Source organism: Melanotaenia boesemani, chromosome 4 (genome assembly GCF_017639745.1).
Source record: "Melanotaenia boesemani isolate fMelBoe1 chromosome 4, fMelBoe1.pri, whole genome shotgun sequence".
Classification (NCBI taxonomy): Eukaryota; Metazoa; Chordata; class Actinopteri; order Atheriniformes; family Melanotaeniidae; genus Melanotaenia; species Melanotaenia boesemani.
This window is the reverse complement of record NC_055685.1, coordinates 22855380-22881634: the sequence shown is the minus strand read 5'-3', so window position 1 is coordinate 22881634 and position 26255 is coordinate 22855380. Positions and strand designations below refer to the sequence as shown.

The 26255-nt window shown below is 37.7% G+C and overlaps 1 protein-coding gene across 1 annotated transcript; it reads right to left on the bottom strand.

Annotated features, from left to right (window-relative positions):
- Window positions 1-766: 766 nt before the first annotated feature.
- Window positions 767-25935, bottom strand: LOC121637818 (general transcription factor 3C polypeptide 1-like). The gene is made up of 40 exons (XM_041982102.1): window positions 25503-25935; window positions 24694-24903; window positions 23882-24058; window positions 23624-23767; window positions 19692-19788; window positions 19476-19599; window positions 17972-18145; window positions 16921-17036; window positions 16428-16480; window positions 15954-16327; window positions 15787-15855; window positions 15083-15216; window positions 14905-14996; window positions 14662-14815; window positions 14229-14332; window positions 13734-13843; window positions 13012-13323; window positions 12697-12842; window positions 11857-11954; window positions 11659-11755; window positions 11212-11395; window positions 11016-11109; window positions 10528-10660; window positions 10349-10436; window positions 10158-10219; window positions 9402-9510; window positions 9152-9294; window positions 8588-8730; window positions 8430-8514; window positions 8217-8329; window positions 8084-8143; window positions 7905-7998; window positions 7303-7475; window positions 6236-6835; window positions 5178-5314; window positions 3321-3425; window positions 2932-3221; window positions 2182-2726; window positions 1882-2068; window positions 767-1570 (listed from the first exon to the last, which is right to left on the bottom strand). Exons 1-40 carry the CDS (start codon window positions 25721-25723, stop codon window positions 1358-1360), a joined length of 6564 nt encoding a protein of 2187 aa, XP_041838036.1. The 5' UTR covers window positions 25724-25935; the 3' UTR covers window positions 767-1357.
- Between the last annotated feature and the right edge of the window lie 320 nt (window positions 25936-26255).

The following is a 26255-nucleotide window of genomic DNA, read 5'->3' as shown; positions in this document are numbered from 1 at the left end:
TTTTTTTAATCTATGTTTTTCCTATAATTTTTTTTATCATGTGTAGTAGATTTTATATAAGTACATATTTTGATTGTTTGTCATTCTTATATATTGTGAAATTTTGTAAGATATTGTACGAACGAGCCAGTCTTTCTAATGGCTCTTTGAAAGGAATGGCTCCTCAAGATCCGGCTCCCTTCAAAGAGCCATAAATCCCATCTCTAAAACCAGTGGTAGATAAGTTCGACAAGCATAAAAGCTCGTCCTGCTCATGTGATGTCCTTTATATCAAGAAATTTGAAGGAAGCTGTCCATGTTTTTCCTTTATATTTTTTTTTCCCCCCCAAGTAGAACAATATTGGCAGTACAACCTGCACACCCCCTCCGCTCATAGACAAAGAAGAAATCGCAACACAGGGTGTTACTTGACTTCCAGAGGATCTTCATCCATTTCCTGACATTATTCTCATAATTACTCAGTGTTCAAGGTTTGGTTTCACTCTTAACACTCTCGGCTTTCTTGGACAGATTTTTGTAAAATCGAAAGCTCCATGAACACAGCTGATGTGCATCATGAATGGTTTTCCTCTGGTAGATGTGGTCACAACTCCCACCTGAGACAAAAAGAAGGGCACTGTGGACACAGATGTGACCACGCTTTCTGTGTTACACCGTAAAGATACTTTTTTTCCATGAACAATGATGTATAACATAATGCAGTACATACTGGAGCTTACCAGGAGAAGAGAAAATAAGTCAAAAGACTGAGAAAAAAGTCAGGGAATATAACAGCTAAATACTTTTATGAGGTTAAATGTAATGCTTTTAAGGCTCCACACTTTAGCTTGATTAGCGAAAAGCAAGACACCACATCCCCCTCGTCATTTTGAAACTTCTGAAATAACTGCAAATTCAGACGTTCAGATAGCTTTCCTTACCTTGGATAATAGTCTTGTATCAAGTATTAAGACTTTTGAAGGAGGCTTGTGTTGTTTTGAGAACAATGATACATATGATACAGTGATACACACTGATACAGTTATATCACGCAACAATACAGAAATGCTGATTGTTACTTTGCCACAATTTTATCAAAATTGTCCACATCAGTTTAATGCAAAAGTCAAGAATGTACTTTGTTTAAAATTTGATGTTAGAAAGTAAAAAAGGAAAAAAGAAAAACACAAACATTTTCAACTAAAAAAAAAGAAAATCTGTTAAAAAAAAACACAAAGAACCTTATGACATGTTTGTAAGGTTGCCTTGTTCATGCTTCATGGGTCTGATTGTTGCCACATCTTTTCTTTTCACTGTTTGGTGCTTAAACTTAAAAACAGTAACACCAGGTGGAGAACGGTGAGCATGAGGAAGATGTTCAGGGCCCCCAATCGTTCCAGTGTCGCTCGTTGGGCAACACCCGACAGAGTCGCAGGCAGCAGCTGATGGTGGGCTCATAAAACACTGTGTCTGGTTCTTCAACGTTCACCGTTGTTTCACTTCTTCTCTGATGCACAGAGCGAGCAAACAACGATGGTTTAGGATCTTTAACCAAAGTTTTCTTAGTTATACATCCCAAGTCTATAAGGGCCTGTGAAAGAAACAGGGAAGTGGCATCAAATATCAAAAGACAACTTTTAGCAGCCTAATTTGGTCCATTTTTTTTTTTTATCATGTTTGATTCCTCATATCATTAAATAAAAAAGAACTGGAAATTTTCAGATTTTTGGCCAAATAAAAGCAATGTTTAAAACAGAATAAAACCTTTTTTATGTGCTAACAAGATGTTATTACATTGTACTAAAGAAACAAAGCATTTAGCGTACTAATATGCACATTATTATCACAGACAGGAACGGCAGTAACAGACATGCAGCTGTATGCCAGAGTATTTCTGCTCACCTGCACCAGCTCTATCACTGCTAGTGGCTGCAGAACATCTTTGTAATGTTTCACCAGCGACTCCTGTGTGAGCCCTGGCTGAGACATAATGTGGAAAAGAACGGCCTCCAGCATGCCTTTACACACTGGCCGGTTCAGCTTGCCATCAACTAAGCGCCACGGCCGGCTGATGAAGCTGGAGTTTTCTCTGTGTGTAGAGTAGAAATTGGTGGGATACAGAAAGAAGAGGCAATACTCAGGGAAAAGAACAATCCTCTGCCAAAAGATGATTAAAGCCGATCGCTCAGAAGTGATACTTACTCATCATCTGCTGATGCAAGAGGTGGCGAGTGTTCATCCTCATGTCTTTCATCCTTTAGACTGCTCCTTCTGGTCCTCAGCTCCCTCTTTTTATCATGTCTTTTCACAGTTTCCACCTGTCCGTCCACTTCCTCTCCTTCCTCTTTAGACAGTGTCTCGACTCTCCCCTCCTCTTCCACATTCAACAATTTGTCTCCACTTCCTTCATCTGCCCTCTCTTTCTGCTGTTCTTCCTCATTGGGTTTGTCTGTTGAGCTACAAGATGATCCATCCACACTTTCTCTGTCAGGACCTTTTCCTCCATCCAAAGCCGGTTTCTTTGCAGGTGGTCCCTCTGTCTCCAGATGCACTTCTCGGCTGCATCTCTTGCGTAAGAAAGGGATGCTGTGCTGACTCTTCAGAGAAGGTCGTCTCTCAGATGTTAAGGGTGGCCAAGATAATTGCTTGGAGTTTATAGTCAGTAGCCATGGCTCAGCATGCTGCATAAGCACCCAACGAACACCCAAACTCCCCACTTTAACAACCTGGACTTCTTCTTGCAAATCCTGAAGCAGAAAAATGGTGTAAAATGTTCATTTTAGAATAACTGTTTTTAGCCAAAATAAGAATTTATTGTCAATCTTGGTAACTTTCTGTCTTAGCCAGGCACTGTACTTTCTCCAGTTTTCATTCTTAAGAGAGTAACTATGGGAATTTAGGGGCTTAAAGAATCTACAGATATATCCAAGGGAGGAAAGTGTGTGTGTTTACCTTCAAATACTGCAGCAGGCTTCGGGTGCGTCCAGACTCCGGTACCTGCAGGTGTACATGAGCCCTGAAGAAGTCCCTTTCATCCAAACCATTTTCCCCTGCTTCATCCAAGCTCCTTCTGAGCTGAGCACACGCTTCTACGTCCTGAGTGGTGTATCCCCTCTGCTGAAGAAAGAGCCTGTCACACTCCTCCACACTCGGTGGAGAGGACAAAGGTGAACGGATGTAGCTGGTAAGCATGGGGGGCAGCAGGGATGGGCCGCATTTAGTCAAGTCCAATGGTGGAGAGTCTTTATATGAATGAGGGGAAAAAACATAACAGAATCTCTTTTTTTGTTCTTTCTGCAGATTAAACTTGGCAGTACAAGTTTGACAGCACTGATACTTACTTTCCTCGCTGAACAAACAGTGAGCAGGCGTGTTGCGCAGCTGCAAGCTCATAATACACGACTCCACCACGATGTTTTCACCGGTGTTAATGTTTCGCAGTTTGACTGGAAAACAAAGATTAAAACATTATACAAATCTGAGCTAGGTTGCAAACAAAAAAAAAAAGGTCCTTACAAATAAACTTATGATTTAATTTCCTGTTAGGAAACAAATAATAGTTATTTGAAGAGTCGTCCAAATATTTAAGTCGGACATTATGACCTGTATAACCTGAAACTTCAGGTGTGAAACCGGTGGAAAAACTAGGAGAAAGGTTTCACCATCCCCACGAAACTGCTGTAGTACATACTACAAGGCTGCGAGGGGTGCTAAAGAGTAACACTCCGAAGCTAGAACAAGATGTGGCGCATGCGCAGATAAAGGCTCACTGCATGTTGCAGGAAGTTCACATTGGATGAAGGGAAGATGGCTGAGGATTCACTGCGAGGCAAAAGAGAAACATTTGTTTGGACTAATGAAGAAGTCGAGCTTCTACTTCGAGTAACGATGGACTACAAAGCAAAACAAAAAAAGAAGAGGAAGACGTGGATTGGGGATGCGTGTTCATTACATTGACGTCATATCCTCCAGTTGTGTGGCTACACTGTCCTAACTTAACACAGACAGTGGAGGTTTCAAACCTATCCACCTTGGTACCTGGTTTCAGACATCATCTGTACCATGGAGGCTAATCCCTGGTTTTGTGGGGATGAAAGGGTGGATTTCTAAAATACTTATGCTGTTTTACTGCAATTCGGCTTCGTGAGGACGGCCCCTACAGCTGTATTATAGCTCCACATTCAGCTTGGGTATTATTTTCTGCAATTAGTTTCCTTTGAAGCAACATGAACCTCGTTTGTCACTGTGCCTCTTGCAAAAAAAGCAACACATTAGACAGGACTCAAACCCAGGACATTGTCTTCTCCAGCTTCAGCCACCAGGCAGGAGTTACAGAGCAATGAAAACAAAAACCTGAGAGCCAAACATGTTAAAAAACAGCGTTTATACACAAGCAACAATGGCAGTGAACTCAAAATAGAGCTCCTAAACATTTTTCCATGTGCAACACGTCCTGAGGCCACAACTTTTGTATTTTTACTATTTACGTCTTTTTTCTATTTATCATATTTTCATTACTCACAATGCTTCTATTTCTTGCCTTTTATCTTTTATGCCTGACACAGAGTTGCCTGCATCTTCAATTTATTTATTTATTTTTTAAAACAACGACATGAAGACTGGTCTTATCTTATAACTGCATTACAAAGAGTTGCACTGAAAATAAATCTAAGGACTATATTCAAATACACAATGAAAAAAAAAAAACACTTTTTTTTTGCTTTGTTTTTAATGGATATTTAAAGACTTGGTTTTTGTATGACTGCAGTCTTGTCTGTGATGATTGTTGGCTTGGTGCTGCAGTACAATTTTCTGTGCAAGTGGACAATACAGTATTATCTTATCTTACTCGGAATCCTGTTTTGATTTTTCTGCCTTCACTTTACATTCAACTTACTTTGTTTTGCTCCAGTAAATGAGCTATTTGTGAACATATTGTATTAAAAAATATAAATGGATTACATGCATATTTAATTATTTCATTATCTAATGGTATCTACATATAAAACAAAACCATGTGCACTTTTAAAGTCTATGAAGTCAAATGATAAATAACTCAGTATAATAACTCAGTATAAGGAGATTTAAATGTTTTTAATGTGAGTCAGCATTTTTATTTTAGCTCTTCCCTGACAAAAGTGAAATGTCCCACTTTACACAAGCAGAAAGCATTAATCTGAGAAAAACTACAGAGTTACCTATGCCAGGTAAGCAGTACCCTCGCATCATCAGGTAGTTAGTATGTGACGCTTGATGTGATGTCACACGTGGCCTTTTTCTTCCCTCACACTCCTCACCATCATCTTCATCATCATCTTCCTCCAGTACAGCCATACTGAAGAGAGGAAACAAAACAAAAGTTGTTTTCATCACGATTCTTTCTTTAGAAGTAGTCTGGCTTAAGAGTTTTTTTGGTCACTTGATGATAAAATAATAAAAACATAGAAACTTAATGAATAAATGCTTCTGAATTTGACACCAGTGACAAAAACAATGAAGGTCATTAAGCAGCTTTTAAAGGCATTTTTTGCTCCCTTGTTATTTCAGACACTTCTGCTCCGTCTTTATGAACAACGATTATAACAGTCTGCTGTTTAATTATTAATTTTTAACCAATTAGCACTACCTCTCATTTAAAAGTGCAATGTAGTTTTGAACTATAACAAAACTCCTCTGACTCTGTAAATGTTTTTTTCTCAACTAAAACAACAAGATGTTTAGAAGTCATTTGTGCTGCTGAATGAGGACAGTTACTCTAGTGCAGTGGTTCCCAACCAATTTTCCTTGGGAACCCCCTTCACGCAAATACTAAAAAGCCATGGACCCCTGCCCCACCCGGGACTGAAACCATGCTTGGATTTATGCTTTCAAAAGTGAGATTCTCACCATAAATAATGTATTCTGGCTCAGCCATCTCCTTCCATAAAGCCAAAGTTAAATATAATAACAACATATAGCCTTATTTTCTTTTCTTTTCTTTTCTCATTTCATTTTTATTCTCTTAAAATGGGGACAATGCTCAAAAGCTCAAAGCCTTGGGGACCCCCTGTACTCTTTAGGACCCCAGGTTGTCAACGACTGTTCTAAAGGAAACCTATTTGGATTATATTGGATTTTAACCTATATTTTGTTAAATGGTGATCATTTAAACATCATGAGTGACCTTCTTTGTTGATATTTTGGTACTACATATAAAAAGGTAACAAAAAGAAAATGTAATTGTACCTGTGACATACTTACAGGAAAAGTAACTCACCTCTTAGTGACATCGTTGTCCACCAGGTTGCTGTCCACCACCACTATCTGTTTAGGGATGGACAAGTGGACATTCAGCAGTCCCAGAGTCATCAGGCCTAGACAGACTACACAGGCTCCACCAGGAGAGTTCAGGGAGAACTGCAGCATGTCCGACACATCTGGAGAACTCTCTGAAACGTCTGGTGGGTGTTTGTCTGGCTGCTCTTTGCTTGCTGAAGCATCAACAGATCCAGAAATGAGGGAAGATTCTGGCTTTTTATGTTGTTCTAGTTTGCTCATCCCCTCAGTTTTCTCATTGTTCACATCTGACTCCATCAACTTGTCTTCTCCCTCCATCGTACGGTGGCTGCTGTCTTTGGTTGAGTCGATGTCTACAACCTCCGGTTGTCTGCAGTCTTCTTTTCCTCCACTCTGCTTTTCTTTTCTTGCTGAATCTGCTTTCCTTTCCAACACCTCCTTGCCGTTCTGTGATCTGATCTCACTTTCATGGTAGAAAGTAGTGACAGGTCTTTCATCTCCGGTCCCACTGGTGATTAAGTTCCTTAAAAAGCAGAAGGAGTCGGTGCACAAGGACGGAGGAAAACGCCACGAAAAACATCTGTCAGGAAAACAGGGGAAGAGGCGATCAGAGTTTTTGCAATGAGACAGGTAATAAATCTAATAATCATATGGAATATGTTAAAAAAAATCATAAAAATAAGTTTTGCTTATGGAAATGGACTGTTGATCATGGAGCAAAAACAGGATAAGCATTTACAACATAACCCTTTCAGAGCTGATGCAACATAGATCTGCTTCTACCTCACAAGTGTGATAAGATGCAAGTTTTTCTTCAACATTTTATGGCATGCCAAATAATTCTAAAAACATATTGATAACAAAAGGTCAACCCCAAGGTTAAAATATATATATATATATATATATATATATATATATATAAAAACCTTCCATTAAAAACATTAAGGAAATGAAATAGAGTAATAATTTATTGTCAGACAGGGACAATAAACTCTTAAAATGAAAAGCAGTAATGATTAACATCAGCTTTTCCAAATGATTGTATACCTGTAGTAAGACTGCGACAGCTGGTAGGACATGGGTAAAATGGGCAGTGCTCGGTTTTTCTTTGGCCCAAACGAATTACTGACACGACGGCGGTTGACCAGACGTCTCTTCCTGCATTGGATGAACACCTCGCACAGCAGCTCCTGGTCAAACTTACTGTACATGTGGAAGGTCTTTGAGAGGAGAAAAAAAGACATTAATCAGACAAGTTTTTTTTTTCTCTCTGCAAGTGTCGAACTACATGAGAGCTTTTTAAGGTAGAACGATGAGATATAATAGGTGAGGCTGTCCGAAGGTTTCACAGAAGCAGGAACAAATTAGAAAACTGGACAATACAAAGACTGCAAGACTTTTAGCTGCTAGAAAAGTTTTACAGATGTTTTGTAATATTTTAAGTTTATATCAGATGTAAAAAGAAGAAAAGAAAACTATTTTAACTTTTTGTTATCTTTTACACTCTTGACTAGCCGTGGCTGAAATATACTGAAACTTTAACAATTATAAAGATATTATATTAACTAAAATATTTTGAGATTGACCTCTTGAAACACATTATTTCATGTGAGCTTTTGTGACAAGAGTTGTAAAACTACAAATGGTACCTGAAAAGATCTGGAAGACTTCATCTGACTGTTGGTCATGGCCAGAGTGCTCTGGATCAAATTATGCAACACAATGACATGAATGTCACCTTTGCTGTGGTGGAAACACAAACAGAAAGTTAACTGAAACCAGAAATGAAAATATCATTCAATGGGGTGGAAAAAAAATAACTATTTACCTGTTGATGATGTCTTTGCATGGGAACTGTTTTCCATCATCTATTGCTGAAACCTTAAATCTGCAAAACACAGAGTTACTTCAGTCTCAGCTACAGTTTTTAATCGGCACATCAAACATTTTTCTGTTCTTACTTTGAGAAGAGATGCTGTTTAGAGTCAGGGATGACCACATCATGAGCGTTCATGACACAGCTGAACTTCTGCCTGAGAAGCCTGACGTACTCTGAGAATGCTTTGGCGCAATCCTAAAACAAAACAAACGGCAAGATTTAACTCCCAAGCCAGAAGGTTCGCTTTTAAACTTCAAAATCAGACAAAAAAGTAACAGCAACAAAAAAAACATACCTCTGGTTTATTAGGGTCAGCAGGTTTCGCCTCCTCCAGAAGTCTCATCAGTGTTTTATCTTGGTAAACCTCAACCACACAGATCCTGCAGCAGAGATCGGGTGACTAAAACTTCACCAATAACTAAAAACAAGTTTAAGTTCACTGTCTGCACCCACCTGTAATTAAGAAGTGAATGAGGATTTTTGAGGATGTATCTTGTGCGACGACTCACAGCGATGGATGTTTTATCCACTGAGATCTCAAACTCTGCGTGCAGCAGATCTCTCACCACACAGTAAGGTATGAATGGCCTTTTTAACTGCAACATATTAAAAAAACAGTGTTGTATTTTATGCAAATATATTTGATTAAAGTGTAAATAAGGGAACAAAAAGCAAAATGGGGACACTGTCTTTGAAGTCCTTTAAAATAAGACATTTAAGACATATTTCTAAAACATTGTTTTGCTTAAATTACAAAGTATGCACTATAGAGCTGGTGACCTGTCCAGGTGTACCTGCCTCTCACCTGCTAAATGCTGGGTTAGGCTCCAGCTTTCCCGCGACCCTTAATGGATGAAGCGGTACAGGTAATGGATGGAATGGATAGATGGCATTTAAGAGCAAACAGAGACTCCTGTCCGGTCTGGTTTGCTCTATACCGTATATGTAATAAAGCCACATAAAATTTCTCAAACAGAACTGTGTGGACTCCACAGACATGTATCTGTGTGTGTGTACCTTGGTGTTGAGCAGGTAAGAGGCCACAGAGCAGAGCATAATCAGCGAGTCCTCCTGTACCGACCAGTAAACCCTCTGTTTGGTCATCATTTTCAAAGCTCTGTGGTCTGCCTCATCATGGGCTGCGGTGCGTTTCTTTGGTTCTTTAAGACACACATATAAACACACAGCTTTCCATCTCGACTCTATCAAACACATGCACATTTTAAGGTAAATATGCCCATTTTAAGGTAAACTTTATACACTGTACCTTTCCTCTTCCTGCGTGGGACCTTGACAACTTCCTTTTTGCTTCTCTTCCTCCTCTGCCCCTTACCTCCGACCACCTGCCGGTTTCTGGAAGCCGGCTCTGTGCCCACCTGGATACAAAGACCCCACAAAAAATATCGTGCATGAAAGGTTACGAGGCATTCAAGAAAAATCTTACAATGCTGACGCTACTGAGTGGTCATGACTATTTATTGTCTGAATTTGAGTCTGTTGTTCAACTTTCAGTGAAGCATTTGAGAAGTTGGTGACAGCCTCCAACAATTTAAGCATCATTAATATCAGACAGATCTAAATAGAAAATACCTGCTGAGGCCAACAGAGTATTTTCTTGCAAACAAATGGTTGCAAGAAAAAGTTTTTTTTTGTTTTCTTTTTAAGGAAAACTGAAATATAAATAATAGAGCTTCATCCAAAGGTTCTAAAGTAAAACCCCCGTTTCTGAAGATTATAATGCTCAGTTTTTGCCAAACTGTTTTAGCTGTTCTGTACTCTACCAGTATGATAGATGTGGTCTGAATTATTTGACTGCACTTTATGATAAGGACAAGCATCTCTATTCATTTGTCTGTACAATTAATACCAGTGCTGTATCTGTAAGTAAGAGATGTACCTCTTAGAATAGCAGAATAAAGTTCAGCAGCTTATCAAATCATGCCTGTCAAATTTATCTCAACTTTACAAAAGACACTGAAGGCAACAATATAAAAAAAAAAAGAGAAAAAATAAAACTTCCTACCTCCACATTTTTTGCCACACGAGGTTGCTTCATGGTCAAATAACGAGGTGAAGTTGTTCCTGCTGTTACACAGAACATCGTTGTTAAATAAGTCACAATGTTAAACGCAAACTGATCTCCACAAAGAGCTATGCAGGGTTTAAATACAGAAAACGGCTGAAACGAAACTCCTCACGTTCCAGGTAACTCACCAGCTTGAAGAGCAATTCTGGAAGCATTTTTACCCAGGAGGCTCCTCAGTCTGACCTGGCCCTGAGGTGTCTCTGAACCACTGGGACGCTTAAAATAATCATACAAACAAAAACGTACTTTAAGTCTGTTTATCAGATGTGCATATGGATAGTTACGTGCTTGAGTTCTGAGTGAATACCTTTTTACAAGCAAGAAGGTGATTGGTCCACAGCCAGTTGCGTTTAAGATGACCAAAGAATTCAGAGTCCAGACCTCCTGCTCCTTTACCGTCTCCTGGTATTGACCCATCATCACACACCTCATGACTGCCCCTGAGGGTTTGTGTGTATAGAGAGTCATATTCATCAGTATGACTGTGTAACTAAATGTATCTGTAATGCTTAACCCTCAATTTTAGAGTATTTTTAGGAACACGAAGAGCAAGTTAAATGCTTTCATGATAACAGCTGATTCTGCATTATAAAGCAAGTTTCATCTAAAGTGATGCAAATACAATCACGTGACTCACACGCAGCTGGAAAATTCATATATTAAACCTTTGAAGTTGCATGTAAATAAACTATAAATAGGCATTTACACAAAGTAATATAAATCTAAGCTTCTTTTATGGTTTTCATACGACAGTGTTTTTCCCTCAAAACCTTAAATAACCAAAACTGCACTTACTTTAACAGGTACGACAATCCTACGAACACATAGCGCTCTGGCACAAATGAAGGAGCTTCATCCTCTGTGGCATTTTTCTTGCTGCGAATTATCCCTTTAAAAATATTAAGAGCCAAGAAACAGCAGTCACATATACAAATAGTTAAAAGTATTATTTTACGAGGGTTGAAGAATGCCGTCATGGCTGTGTATGTACCCAGTGGTGTATTGAGGCAGACACACATCAGGTCAAACCAGTAGCTTTCCACATCCTCCGCAGTGTTAAATGTGTACCGGCGCCTTTCGAATGGGTTGTCAGGTGACTCTGTGACCAGCCAATAGTGAGGTTCAGTGTTGGTGGTGTCAACAATAGTGGCATTGCGTTTCAGGTACACGCAAACCTGAAAGGAGATAAAGAATAATACAAGTTTGGCTTGAATTTTCACTAACAATTTATACTGGTCAGTGATGATGATGATGCTCTTTTTATTGTTGTTATCCCTGATGAAACTGCTGGTGTGTTTTTCTTTGTGTCTTTCTCACTTAAACATTTTCTGTACTTGGTGAGGAGATAAAAGCAGCAGCTGAATGATAAGCACATTTTCTGTAGTGATTCTGTTTGCATTTGCACTAACAGACTTAATATGAAGATGTTGCTCGATACCTGGTCTTTGTCCTTGAACCGCTCTGCAACACCAAACTGCAGCAAACCCATGTAGGTCAACCTCTGAAGGTTCTCATGAAATGAGTGGATGTATTTCCTACAAAGAAAACACAAATTCTCATATTCCAATTACAGAAATGATGTGCTGCTGAGAATAAAATGTAAATGTAAAAGTGAGCAGGAGAGAAAGAAAGTCACCGTTTATAAAGAAGCTGTCTCTTTATTTTTGCAGGCAGAGCTCTGACCAGATAGTGCTGCTTCACCGGGTCATTGAGGTATTCCTCCAGTCCATCCACCTGCCAACACAAGTTAGTTATTGTTATGTGCTCTTTGGGGCTCCGCTCTTTCTCATGAATTACAATATGCTACATTAATATTTCATTATTTATTGAATAAAGAAAAGGTATAAATAATGTTATTATTTAAAAAAGAATACAATGATTTACATTCAGTTCCCACTTATTAAGTTGACTTATTTCATTGATGTTTTGTACATGTCCTTCATTGGATGTATCAGAAAAAAATCCTTTGGTCCTTATCAAGTCCTAAAGTAAGGGAGGTTTATGGGTATTTGTTTATGCACAGCTCTTATAAGATCCGACCACTGCTTTCATAGAAATGCTCACACCTGCAGGTGATCCATTAATGAACTTGATTAGCAGCATTTTCTCACCTTATTTTTGCATTTTGGCTAAGTTTGTTAGTTGTTATATGAATAACCGTGTGACGTATCATGGGTTGCTATGGTAACAGCCATATTATTTTTTTATGTAAAAAGAAAATAATACAGATCAGTGTCTTAATTTCATATTTACACTTACAGTTGAAATGAAAATTGCACAGTTTTACTTGACTAAAACAAACAAGTTCCCATATAGACATGATACCAAATGAAACCATACAGGGAACCTGAGTATTATACAACCACAAGAAGAATTTCCTTTTTGTTTTCCATTTCTGGTTGGCGAAATCGACTACACTCTTTAAAAAAAAACAAAAAACAAAAAAAAACAAAAACAAAAACAACTTTATTCTCACCTTATAAGAGATCTGTATGACCTGCATGAAAGTGGAGAGAGGCAAGCAGAGGAGCAGGTCGCCAACCATCGCCCAGCCGCTGGTAAAATCCTTATGTTGACGGACAGGAGGGACAAATCTCCTCCATGAGTCTTCATCGGCATATACTATCAGAGAAAGACAGAATATTATAGAAAAATTATCATTTCTGCATGTCAAAATTTTGAGTGGGGAGCAATGATTCCCAACATGCAGTGATAAGTCATGAATTTCACACACATACAGAAATGAAAATTAAAGCTGTTCTTTCATTTTCTCATTTTCATGTTCTCTCACCTTTCAAGTTAGATTCAGAGTGATTAGGTTTTGATTTATCATTCGACAGCTCCTCTTCATCACCTGATGCCACATCCAAGTTCGATACACCAGGGCTTTCTTTTTCTTTCAGATGCTGCTGTGCCTGGTTGTCTGGCTGTTTGGCATCAGGATTCGAGCTGTCTCGGTCTGTTGGTGTTTCACTGGGTGAGCCAGTGACAGCAGAGTTGCCTCGGAGTGAGTGCCCATAAATAAGATACCAGAGGAAGTTATGTATAACACTCAGACGAAGCATCTTTGGTTGAAAGCCAAAAGTCTTACCCAGCCCTCGTACTGTAAAAATAGACAGAGAAAAGTAATAGATCACAGAGGACAAACATTTAGGACCTGGTTTAATCTCAGGAAATGTACTTAACTGTTCTAATCTTTGTCATATATGATGGCAATCATCATCTTTTTAATTGACTTTCCTGTACATACATTTGGATTCTGGGAAATTAGTATAATAGTAAACATTTAAATATTATTAACATTTTACAAAAAAAAAAAAATTTAGATCAAGAGGAAATATAGGTTTTTAATAGGTTTTAACTCTGCTACAGACCAATAGACATCATTGTTGCTATGACAGACATATTGGTATGAAGAGTCAAAGTCTGCTTTATCTTTGCAACTTAAAATAAACATACGGCAAGAATATTAAAATATTATTAAAAAAAATGACAAAAATAATCATTAAAAACCTTTTGAGGGCTTGAAGTCTGCGTCATCTTCACCACCTTCAGTCATTAAAGTGTTCAGACTCTTGGATCTTTTCTGTTTTTCTTTGGCTTTCTCTTCAGCATTGTGCTGCCTGAAAGACAGATAAGGAAAACCAGAGCACAGCAGAGAGTGGAAGAGAGGATTAGTAAAGAAACATTAAAGAAGACGTGCTCAAGAACTGTGCTCCTTGACTGCGCAGTACATTTTAGTATGGTTACAACAGTGTTGTTACTTGATTTGGGTTTGCATTACATGATATTACATGATCAATTCATTTAACCTTAAAAAAAAGCAGTTGTAATTTTTTAAGAACGTATGAACAAGTTAAATATCTGGAGAACATATTTACACTTGGATCAAACTCCTTTCTAACCTCTGGCTTTGTAAGCTCTGCATGTCAGATTGAACTTTGTGAACGAGCGTAGTCCATGTTATTTTGTTGCCAGATTAACGATAGTTCTTTTGTTTCTGCTCACCGTACAGCTGAGTAAGAACTGGAGATTCTGAACCGGACCTGCTCAATGAGTTGGCTAACTCTTTCATCATTGGGTTGAATGGATGGATGGACAACCATGTCAATCTACATGTGGAACAAAATCAGGTAGGCAAATCAAACAAAAGAGAAAAAACCTTAAGAGTGTTTGGAAATTAAAAGGTTTGTGAAAAACTTGAGGTTAATTTAAAAAAGTAATTTCTTACTCGCTTTTAATACTCATTACACCAATCTAAGTCAACTAATGTCCAAAAAGATATCTGCATAATATCATTTCTGCTTCACTGGTTGCATTTAGTTATTTTGTTTCATTCACTTTGTACATCAATTTGCAGAAGTGGTTCTTCATTTCTGGGTAAATACAGACATGAGAAATAGCAGAGCTCTCCAACCTTCCCTTGCATTTTCACACATACCTTCTTGGTGAGCCCATCCTGTATAACAGTGGTTGTGTAAAGCTTAAGCAAGCCTTCTCTTGACAGACTTTGGACGAGACGTAAAACAGTCTTCTTGCAGCACTTCGAACTGAAACCATCCTGCTTTTCTTCATCACTGATTATCTTCAGCAGCCTAGAAAGAGAGATTTTCCCTTATTTTAATGCAGAAATAAAAGCTTTACAACAATAAACAAATTAAAAAAAAAAAAAAAAAGAACTGACGGGAAGAGACCCTCTATAATTTGCATTTTTTGGACGGCCTCGACAATCAGATTCTTCCTCTTCAACAGGCGGTACGTCTCATGAATCCTCTGCTGCATGTAAAGGAAGAAGAGGTCAGTTTGGAATTATTCCAGTCAGAGGAAAAACCAAACCCCAGACATCAGCCCTTCAGACTCACCTGTGGCTTTAAAGCACTATCAACAACCACAACGTTGTTTGCTGGGTTATCAGCTGTGCTTAAAACCTCGCTTTGAGGCAATGTGCTGTCACTGGCTGAGTTAGACTGTTCTCCTTCTTTAACTGAAGCTTGGTCTAATAGAAATAATTAAAATTAGTCAAGATTACAAAACAGACCTTAAAATGGGAAAATGTATTCAAAATGACTTGGCTTTTTATTTAATACATTTCACATCACTAAATGTGAGCTCAATAACATGATTTTGTCATGACAATAACAGAAAAGAGATGGGGCAGAAAGTCACTAATTGTAACCCAAATTAATACTCCTTTGGTTAAATATCAGTGCTCAACTCTGTCATGTTATGGCCCATTTCCAAACAGTTTCTTATTAGCTGCTGATGCTGAATTTAAGAGTATGATAAAATACTTATGTTAAAAAAAAAAAAAAAAAAACGTTGATAGAAGAGTAAAAATTGAACGTGCATTCATTAGTTAGACATGAAATATCTTCTAATGAATAATCACGTTGCTTCACATTTCATAGATGTGTAAATAAACTATATATTTTTCAAAGAGTCAATTGAATAATCTCAATCTCATCTTCCTTCTGCTGAATGACATCAAATGGAAAATATTACTTCCTTTCATCATTTAACAGGCGCTGCTAAAGTGTTTTTGTTGAGGTTATTTTCGGGGAACTACCTGCTGCAGGTATGGACACAGAGTCAGGAGTTAAACTGGTCACTGATCCGCTGCAGGCTGGAGTTTCACCTGAGAGAAGACAGAAATTCAAAAAGCTGCACAACATAAAGAGCTGAACCAGTACTTTACAACTTGTCTAAGTTATGCGAAAAGCTCTGAATGCTCACTTTCAGCTGGTGTAGGTTGTATGATAGGAATGTCCGTCTGTATTTGATTTGTTGTCTCGTCGTCTTCATTCGCTGACATCTTGTGTCTTCTTCCCATCTTTCCTCTTCCTTTACCTTTCTTTCCACCCAACCCTTCATCCTCAACATCCTCGCCTCCATCATCACACATCTTTTGTTCCACCTCTGCATCTTTCTTTCTCTTTTGCTTCTTGGCAGCAGAAGTTTTGCTGTTTTTATTTGCTGGCAGCTTTGAGGATGCAGGTGTTTTAGAGGTGGAAGGGTCAGCGCCTGACACTTGTGGTGAAGGGTAAAGTAGCTTGTTCCGTTCCTGCTCTTTAGCAAACAGCTGGAGTTGATCGCTGACACCAACACACCTGTTAAAGATATAGGAGCAGAAAAATTGTTTCTATATCTTATGATTTTATGAGGCGCTACATAACGATTTAGAATTGATGCTCATTTGTAGATACGAACTTGTGGCTGATATATTTTGTAGTCCTCTGCCGACCCTCGTCCTCCATAAATCCCTGCAGGATGAATGATGATAAAATGAAAAACAGAATAACTTACACAGTGTGTTATTACAAAATCAAGCAAAATACAAATTTCAAATACTTTTTAAAATTGCTGTCCACCTCATTCCATTATTTTTGATACAACTGAACACAATAATATAAAAACATATAAGCTGAATAAACACATTTATCAGTACAATTATACAAAGGACTGTTCCACAGCAGTCAAGTATGTGGCAATAATGCAGAGAACGAAGCCGCAGATGTCAGTGACACTTTACAGATACTGCTACAGTGTGAAGTATGGAAATTCAAGTCTTAATACTTTGTTTTATGATAAAATAACTTTGCAAGTGGGGTTTGAAGCAAGAAAAGAACACAAAAAAGATTTTTTGGGAGGGACATGATTTTTGTGGCAAAATAGGAAAAGAAATATAGAGATAGATGCTTACCTTAATAAAACCATCCCTCTCTAGCTTTCGCAAGATCGTACGAGACTCCAGTTTACTGATGTTCATTTTTAATGCGACAGATCTCTGTGGGATTCCCTTCGTACCAGAGGATAGTACTGAATAAAGAAAAAAAAACGTACTTAAGCAACGATTAACTCTGATTAAAAGATAACAGTCAATGTCAACTGTTTGGATGTTACTGTCTTATCTTTAAAGGATTTAAAGTGCAGTTTTGAGGGAAGCTCACTTTGCACCATGTAAACAAAAACATAATTAAGCGACACAGATCTCTGACAGACAGGACACAAAATATTTGGACTTAAGGGACAACAGGTGACTAAATTTGATGGAGAACAGAAGAAAATTGAGAAAAGAAACTGATAATGATAAATATGTTTAGTTTCCTCACAGACTTCATAAGTGATAGATTTTAAACTGAAAACACCGAAGCCTAAAAAAAACAACATGATTCTCCTTCACATTATTAGATCTGATTCTCAGCATCTTAGAGTTCAGCTGCAAAGATAACTTTGAACTGTGACTCTCAGTCTTTGCTCTTTCGCTTCCTCTGAGCTACACTATGAGGGGGAAAAAATCAAAACATTTAACTATAAGATGCTTAGAGGATGGGAACAACTGCTTTCTTGTTCACGGACTCTCTAACCTTTTTCTCCTCCAACATCCTTAGGGGCGAAAGGTTAGGACACAGTGCAGTGATTTATAGCTTAGAGTAGGGCTAGGCAGTATATGAGGATTTTCAAATATATAGAAACTTTATCAAATGCAATACAGAATAAGGGAATAACAGATTATTTGGTTACCTGACTGAACAAATTATTTCAACATTGCTTTTGTTTATCGTGATTCAGGTAAAACATAATGAAATATGAATTTTGGTTCATATCGCCCAGCCCTGGTTCAGAGTGATTTTTAAATGTTGTTCTGGTCTGTTTACGGAGACGTTTCGACCACCTGATAAGACGATTCCTCGACAAATGAATTGGTTGGATTTAGTTCAGTTTTCTGTGATACAGAAAGTGGTCAAACTTACTGATGTGATAGGCCTGTGAAATTAGATCTTTCTCCATGATTCGTCCATCTGAAGGAAGAAGACCGATTGCTCCAGAATTATTGTCTTCATCTTCGTCGTCGTCATCATCATCCATCACGCCCTTCTTTACATATGGCTTTATTAGTTTCAAACAGCGCACACGCACTTTATTGCCTAGAGCACAAGTAAAATAACAGAAATTACTTGTTAGACATTAGATATATCTTTATATATAGATATATAAACCTTTTAAAGTCTTCTACTCTCTTAAGATATTTTTCTCTATTCAGTAACTCAGGTTTTTTGCCAGATCATATCTTATAGTAGACATTGGCACTGATTTCCAACCTACTCTGTGTGGCTTTAAACAAAGCTGAGCTCCCTTTCAGTCTTGTTTGTTAGATCTCACGCTGCTCTGGTGAAGACAGGCATATCTACTGGACTTACTTTAATCCTTATTTGTTCAGTTTTGCCCTAAACTGCAAACAACATTTAATAATCAAAATAAAAAAATGTATTTTCTTTCTTGTTGTCAAACAGCCACTTAACCACCAAACAAATTTGCCCTTATTATTTTCTTTTTCTGAAAATGGCTATTAACAATCTAAATATACCACATTAGGTTTTATGAATCTGTGAACCGTAATGTAGACAACAAATTTTCTTACTTTATTGTTCTCATGACTTACTGAAAAATGAATGAATAAACTGATGAGACTGGTTGGGGAATGTTTTTTTTTTTTAATAAATTTTTTTGAGATGTTCTGAAACCGTGATTTTAAAATAATGCAGTTTTCAAAATATTATAATAATTTGACAATTACAGTGGTCCCTCGTTAATCGCAGGAGTTACGTTCTAAAAGTAACCGCTATAGGCGAAATCCGCGAAGTAGTCAGCTTTATTTTTTACAATTATCATATATGTTTTAAGGCTGTTAAACCCCTCACTACACACTTTATACACTTTTCTCAGACAGGCGTAACAATCTCACACTTTTCTCTCATGTTTAAACACCCTTAAAGCACTTCAGAGTCAGATTTATGTAAATTTTTCATGCTGAACACATTTTGTACTGTACAGGAGACATTGCACGGAGATTGACTGACAATGATCTACAGCCAATCAGGACACAGAACACACATGCGCTTAAAAAAAAGAATAAAGCATGCAAAATTGCACCAAAAAAAAACAAAAAAAAATCTGCAAAACTGCGAGGCCGTGAAAGGTGAACTGCATTATAGAGAGGGACCACTGTATAAGATGATTAAAAATATACTCACCATTAATACTGATTCAATATATAAAAAAGCTAAACTAAGTAAATCTTGCAAAACATCACAACTTCAAAAATGACCACTAAAATGTATAAGGTGTATAAAGTTACCATGAATGGTTTGGCTCCAGTTATAACTTCTAATTGTGATGATGGAATTCAAAATATTTTACAAATTAGTTCATATATGTTCCGCATTTAATGTTTATCTGTGAATGTGTTGCACTTACCATTTTTAGTGGTGCAGGGTTCAGCAGAGGGATCCAAGTCCTCCAAAGGGTAGTGGCAAAACTCTGTAAGCCCGGCTACTCGGATGTATTTAAATAAACGTCTAAAAAGAACACCATTCAAGTTCTAAGAAAAAAAAAATAATTAAAAAATTAATCACCGCAAACAAAGACAAATATTCATAATAAAAATACCATCACACTATACGAAATACTCACAAGATGGTCTTTGATTGTCGCCAGAGTGGTGAGCTGACGAGGTTGCTGCTGAAGAAAATTGGACACGTACTCCGTCATCATGTCATAAAGGGGCCGTCTGAGAGGGCAGAACAGGAAAGCGCACTTTGTCAAGATTACAGGCAATAACAGAAAGAGGGAGGAAGACCCCCACAGACCAGAAAACTTTTATGCAGAAACTTGAGCAGCATGTCAGTAGCTGACAACTCAAACTGGGACTTTTCTTTTTCTTTCTCTTTTGTTTTTTTTTATGTATTTTTATTGAACACCAGTAGTAGAGGGCATGGACATATACACAAATGCAAAGTAAAAGCATCCTTGCAACAATTCTCATATCAGTATTTTCTAACAATAACATCCTCCCACCTCCAAGCCACCGGGAACATGTGGGACATCCATCCAGAATTAAAAGAACAAAACAAAAACAAATTAAATCTGCATAAATCAAGAAAACGTAAGAAAAGAAGTATATACGCAGGCTTGCCACCACTAAGGCTGTGCACAACACAGGTCATATGGTTCACATGGACAACTAAATCACAACTGCATTTGCACTTTATGTTCTCTAACTGGTTTGAATTGCATTAGGTCACTAAAACATAGCAACACTGTGGGTGGATTATTTCACTTCCAGGGTAATAATATCCTTTTATGTGCAAGCACTATGCTTTTATAATTCTCCTTCCTTGCTGTAGAGTGTCTTCAATCTGTGGTTTTTATCAACAGTTATTTACTTTGGGTGATGATGCGTTGTTTAACTTTTATCATTGCTGCACAAAGACTTACACTTCAATGATAAAAAGAAAAATATGTTTTCAGCCTTTTTAGCCAGATCATCGGTTTTATCAGAGGTTCTTCATCAGAACTTCAGTTGTCACATCTGGTTGTTTTATGACAGATTATCACCACGGTTGGTGAGATGATGCTGTATGAATTCTGCATTATATTCCAAAACATGGTAGAGATGATGCAGAACAACATATAGAAGTATATTACATGCTGCATTTACTGACCCTTGGACATCTGATGTTTACCTAAGGGAAGGTCCGTTAACACTAAATATTTGTAAGCACTGGCTCTTTTGGTTTATACAATACAGTAAAAACAGGCAAATTTCAGTCATAGTCACAAATGGTGATTAATCGTGAATAATTGCTTTGTACGCTATGATTAGTTTGATTAAAATTTTAAATAATTTGACAGCTCTAAAAAAAATCTTTCTGTTCATTCATAGCACTCTTTCTCCCCATAATTCATGCTCGCGCACACACACACACACACACAGAGAAAGAGAGGTGAGGTGGAAACAGATTAGTTCTCGCTTTTCTTAGAGAACTTACTTTAAAGAATTATGATTGAGCTGAATAACTTCAAATGTTTCTTATAACTTTAAAATAGTCTCAGCAAGTGATTATGAAGAACAATAGATACGCATACAGGTGTATATTTATTATGATTTATTATGGCACCTCAGAAAGTGTGTGTTTGAATGCCACCTGCTGCACACACTTTGGATTACAGCCCAATGACCAACTCCAGCAACCACCACGACACTCAATTCCCTCACCTGCACCAGGGAACCCCCACAAATCACTACCTGGTCAGTGGGAAACAAAGATTTTCTAATCTAAAGTTTAATCTAAGCTGAAACCATATTTTGAGGGTATCGATAACTACTGGATTGTTAATGTATCTCAAGATAGAGAGTGGCAGGCTGGAGGTGACCAGGGCTCTAAGAGAGGTCCCAATAATAATAATAATAATAATAATAATAATAATAATAATAATAATAATAATAATAATAATAATAATAATTATAATAATAATAATAATAATAATAATTTGGAAAAGCTAAGGCACCTTGATTTTTAGACATCTGTAACAATTCTGATCCATTTCTAGGCCTCTTTCCAAATGACTTGAGATGTAAAGAAAGAACTAGGGAGGTAAAGTGGGATACACTGAAACAGGTAAAGAAATTTGGGGAGCACTTTCATTTTGATAGATTTTCCTTCCCCTACTAAGAGTAGGTGAGTAGTTTCCATTTTATTCAGGTCTAATTTAGCCTCATTTAGTTTTTCAGATATCAGACAGAAGTTTTCTTGGTAAAGTTGCTGCATGTATCTTGTCTTATTAATGATGAAGCTTTTAAAGCCATTTTTAGACGTCTGAAACGACAGATTGTCATTTTGGATGTGAAAAGCCAGGTCATTAACAGGATAACGTTCACTTATACTGAATTTCAATTTGTATCCAGAGTAAGCCTCAAAAATTCAGTCAAGATATAAACATCCAAAGTCTTTTTTTCAGCAGGACCTAGTCTAATGCATGCCAAAAAAAACCAAAAAAACCAAACCAAAAATAACATACAACTACCCTTAATTTGCATTTTTATCAAGAGAATTAAAAGGTTTCACATTTATAAAGTGAACTGTGTGTTAATGGATGTTCATGCTCTGTTGAATGATTCAGTCCAGATTAGAACAGTAGTTCTTCAGCAGGACCTGGTCTAATGTGGTTTGGGTCCCCAAAAAGCAGTGGATTCGCCCTTTCTGTATATCACAGATCAGAAGCTAACTTCATCAACGTCATAACATTTCTTCCATCCACGCTCACAGAGCTGGAAAAACTAAACAACCTGATGTTATTTATCTTATTTAAATGGCGGCATGTCGTTTCAGACTGAATACATGGTCCTGCGCTCACAATTCTCCTCCGCCCTGATGTGCAAAGACTGGTGTGCACGCTCACGCAGGTGCACACACAACCACCAGCGGACAGAGCACCTATCCAAAAATATGCGTTATAAATACCAGTTAATCAGGCTTGACAAGCTTACCCTCCACCCCACCAACAAAACTGAGGTACTGATGTTTACAGCTACAGTACTCACCAGCATCTCTGCTCCATCGCATCTAAAGAGCCGATAGCAAAGATCTAAACTGCAGCTGGATCTAAACTTTACCTTTTCCAAGGATCTGCTCAACTTTTGATTGGTTAGTAATGCGTTTGAGAGCACAGCAGCGTTCCTCTCATACCAGTGGTAGATGGACTCAACTTGACAATAATCCAAATTAACACACACATCAAGTTATTAAATTATCTTCTTTTTTTCTTTGTTTTTTGATGGAAAAACTGCACGCCAGAGATCCAGCATGGTGCCAAATACTTTAAGCCCTGCATATTTAAATAAATCATCCACATACAAAGAAACTGGGACTTTTCTTAACTCAAGATTTTATTATATTCTATAGATTGCAAAGTCCCCTTAAGGAAAATGTCTGGCAAATAATAATGAACTATTTAAGAACACCTGATTTAATAAAAACTGTCATCTAAAATTGAAACAGATTATTAGAGGGTTCATTGAAGTCTGTAGGACTTAGTGACACATAGCAGCTAAGTTGTAGATTGTAATCATCTGAAAACTCCTCATCTCACCTTTTCCTTGCAAGCAAGTAGGAGTAAACTAAGACATTACCAAAATCTCATTAAAACACAATTGCCAACTTGTTTTTTCTTTTACCATCTTTCATTAACATTATTGGATATTATATTTCAGTTCACCCAACAAACCCCTAAAAACACTGTACTGGGACTTATCTGTAAGTTTTTATGCAAAAAAGGGGCGTGAAGTGCTCCAACTCCTTTATTTATATAGCACTTTAGACTCTAAGTAAAATTAATTTTACTTAGAGTCTAAAAAGCGGCCTGCTGCACAAAGCTAAAACCACCAATTTGGCGGGAAAATGCCTGGTGGAAATAATTTGGAGTAATCCTTAAACAGTGTTTCATTATCTCAAGGGGTCAGTTGGAAATTACACGTTTGATATAAATGATCTGATGTCAGTATGTTCACAACAAACAACAGTAGGGGTAAAAACAGTGTTGACAATGACAAAAATCCTACAGACCTGTTTACATGGAAGCGTTTCAGCAGAAGAAGAATGGAGTGCTGCTGCTGTCCGTTTCTTGATGGTTTGACACAAGGCTGCATGGTGACTAGTTCATGTTTGACAAGAGACTTCCTCAAGTAGTGAAATTTTCGAGCATCTGCCCTGCTCAAACACAAGACCACCTGTTAACTGTGAGCATCCCAACACTGCATGTAACTCATGGTAAACACATAAAGCTACATAACTGTGCAAAATGACACTGAACTAGTCTCCTACTTGAAAGGGCCTCCGTGCAGATCCCTCTGTAGCTCTCCTTGCCATCGTGCACGGCCCACCCTTTCCAACACGCAGTAAGAGTCACTGCTGAGCTTTAAATCAGGGTCACTCTCAATGCCAATCAGAGCCCGAAATCGCTGAGCCTGGGATGCCACAACAACAAGTTTCCGCCCATATCTAGGAGAATGTGGGTTAAAAAAAAAAAAAAAAAAAAAGATCAAACAAGAAGAAAACGACATGTATTAAACTAAAATTATACTTTTTGTTCAGTAACAATCAATCAAAACTCAAGTCAAACCCACTGACTGTTATTATTAATCAAGAAAATGACAGCATATACATTTAACTGATGTATTTTTACAGTTCACACAACCTACTTTTTGTAATATCTCAATAAAGAGCCCTTTATAATGATCATAACACTGCTTTACATAAACACTATTATAAATACAAACATTATACATTTTTTAATGTATGTACTTGTGTTATTTTAAATTTCTTATAGCTCCTATGTGGTCATTTATAGTTGTTTAAATGTTCTATTAAACATTATTTGCTTTTTTTATCCTTGTTTATTATTTGTGCTGTTTTGATGTTTTTTTTCTTTTTAATTTATTGTACAGCTGGTATGTTGTTTTTAAAGTGCTTTAGAAATAAAATGGTATGGTATGGTATGCAAATATAAAACTTGTATCTAAAAAAGAACAGTAATGGTTAAAAGATCCAGTCTAGTTTTATTTATAGCTAGTGGGTGTTTTAAAAACACTCTTATCTAGATACATTGTCTGCTGTTTTAAACGATCACTACCAACTTTTCCATAGCCTCCTCCACGTTAACCAACGGGGTAAGGGACTTGGAGCGGATCTGCTTTGTGACATCCTTCCTCTCTTTGAAGACTGCACATGAGCCCTGTATCCCATCCTTGTTCTCCGGAATGACATGAACAGGATAGACGTCTCTGTGTTCGTCCAAACACCTCTCTTTAACTTCAATGGCCGTCTCTGGGTCAATGTCCCTAAACCTGTAAATACACCACACAAAAGACCACAGGTTAAGATGATTAAATGATTATCTTAAACTTTAAAACAGACCTCACAATTAATGAAAAACACTTTGTTCATACGTTCCTAGAGTTTTGTGTTTCCTCAATGTAAGAACCCAGCCAAGATCTAGTGACATGAGTTTTTTTTAGCTTGAAATAATTACAAACAGAATTACAAAGAGCGCTTTTGAAGATAAAGCTTGTATTTTTTATGCTACTCTAAAAGGGATGGGTAAAACTTGATTATTGAAAAATAAACATCGCATGCATCCATCCATCCATCCATACACACATATATACGAGTTCCATCAATAAAGAGCACATCAAACTACGGCCTCTGAGTGAAATGAAGATTAAATCACTACACCTACAAAACTGTTTTCATAAAAACAGTTAAAACAAAACATTTTGAATTTCGGGAAGGAAGGTTTTACTGCAGGCTTTCTTCACATTTAAAGTACTGACAGGGTGGTCCCTGGACTATCTTGAAATGAACCGAACAATGTACCAATAGCAAATGGGAGGTATGCGATTTCAATTGAGTTTTTCCACAATGACTGCCAGAATAATGTAGTCACCTGTCAAACAACTCCACGTCTTCCCTCTCACGTGGCATCTCATAGAATCTCAGGTCGCTGCTGTTAACAAGTGATCTCCAGATAAACCCTTTGGTAGAGTCGTCAAGTTTGAGAGGAAACTTGGACTGTCTATCCTCTAGTCGTATCCATAGAGTAGGGATAGTTATTCCGTCCAATCCTTCCAATGCCACTTCATCCTCCACTATGCTCAGGGGATCCATGGCTTGCTACTGAGTGCGCTAACGCTGCTAGCTAGCTCACATGCTACCTTACTAACGTTTAGTGGGAACGGCTAGCAGTCGTATTAGAGTCCTTTCAGTTTAGATATCTGTAGTACTTAGAAACGAAATTTAGAAGAAAAAAAACAAAGAAAACTTCACAAAATGTTACTATCATTACTACTTCCACTGCAGCTGGTTTAGTGTGCGTACGTCATAATTCAACTTTGACCTCACGTTGTGCGTCGACTCCATGGATGTATTATAGAACTGGATAACGGACTGAAAATGGCGGCCCATTCATTTCTATGGAAGTTGCTCACCCAGCGCATACGCCGAAAAAGTTCTCAGGCTTCCGGGTTACTTCCGCATATTGGGCCCATAGAGCATGCGCAGTAGTGTCACCTCCCATCATGCTTCACGTCACTGTGAACGAGCAATGCGCAGCCCAGTGACCTGATCCAGCGACACGCTGTCACGACATTAATCTGTACAAACTCAGATGATGATTTTCTACGGCACACGATCGGACCTC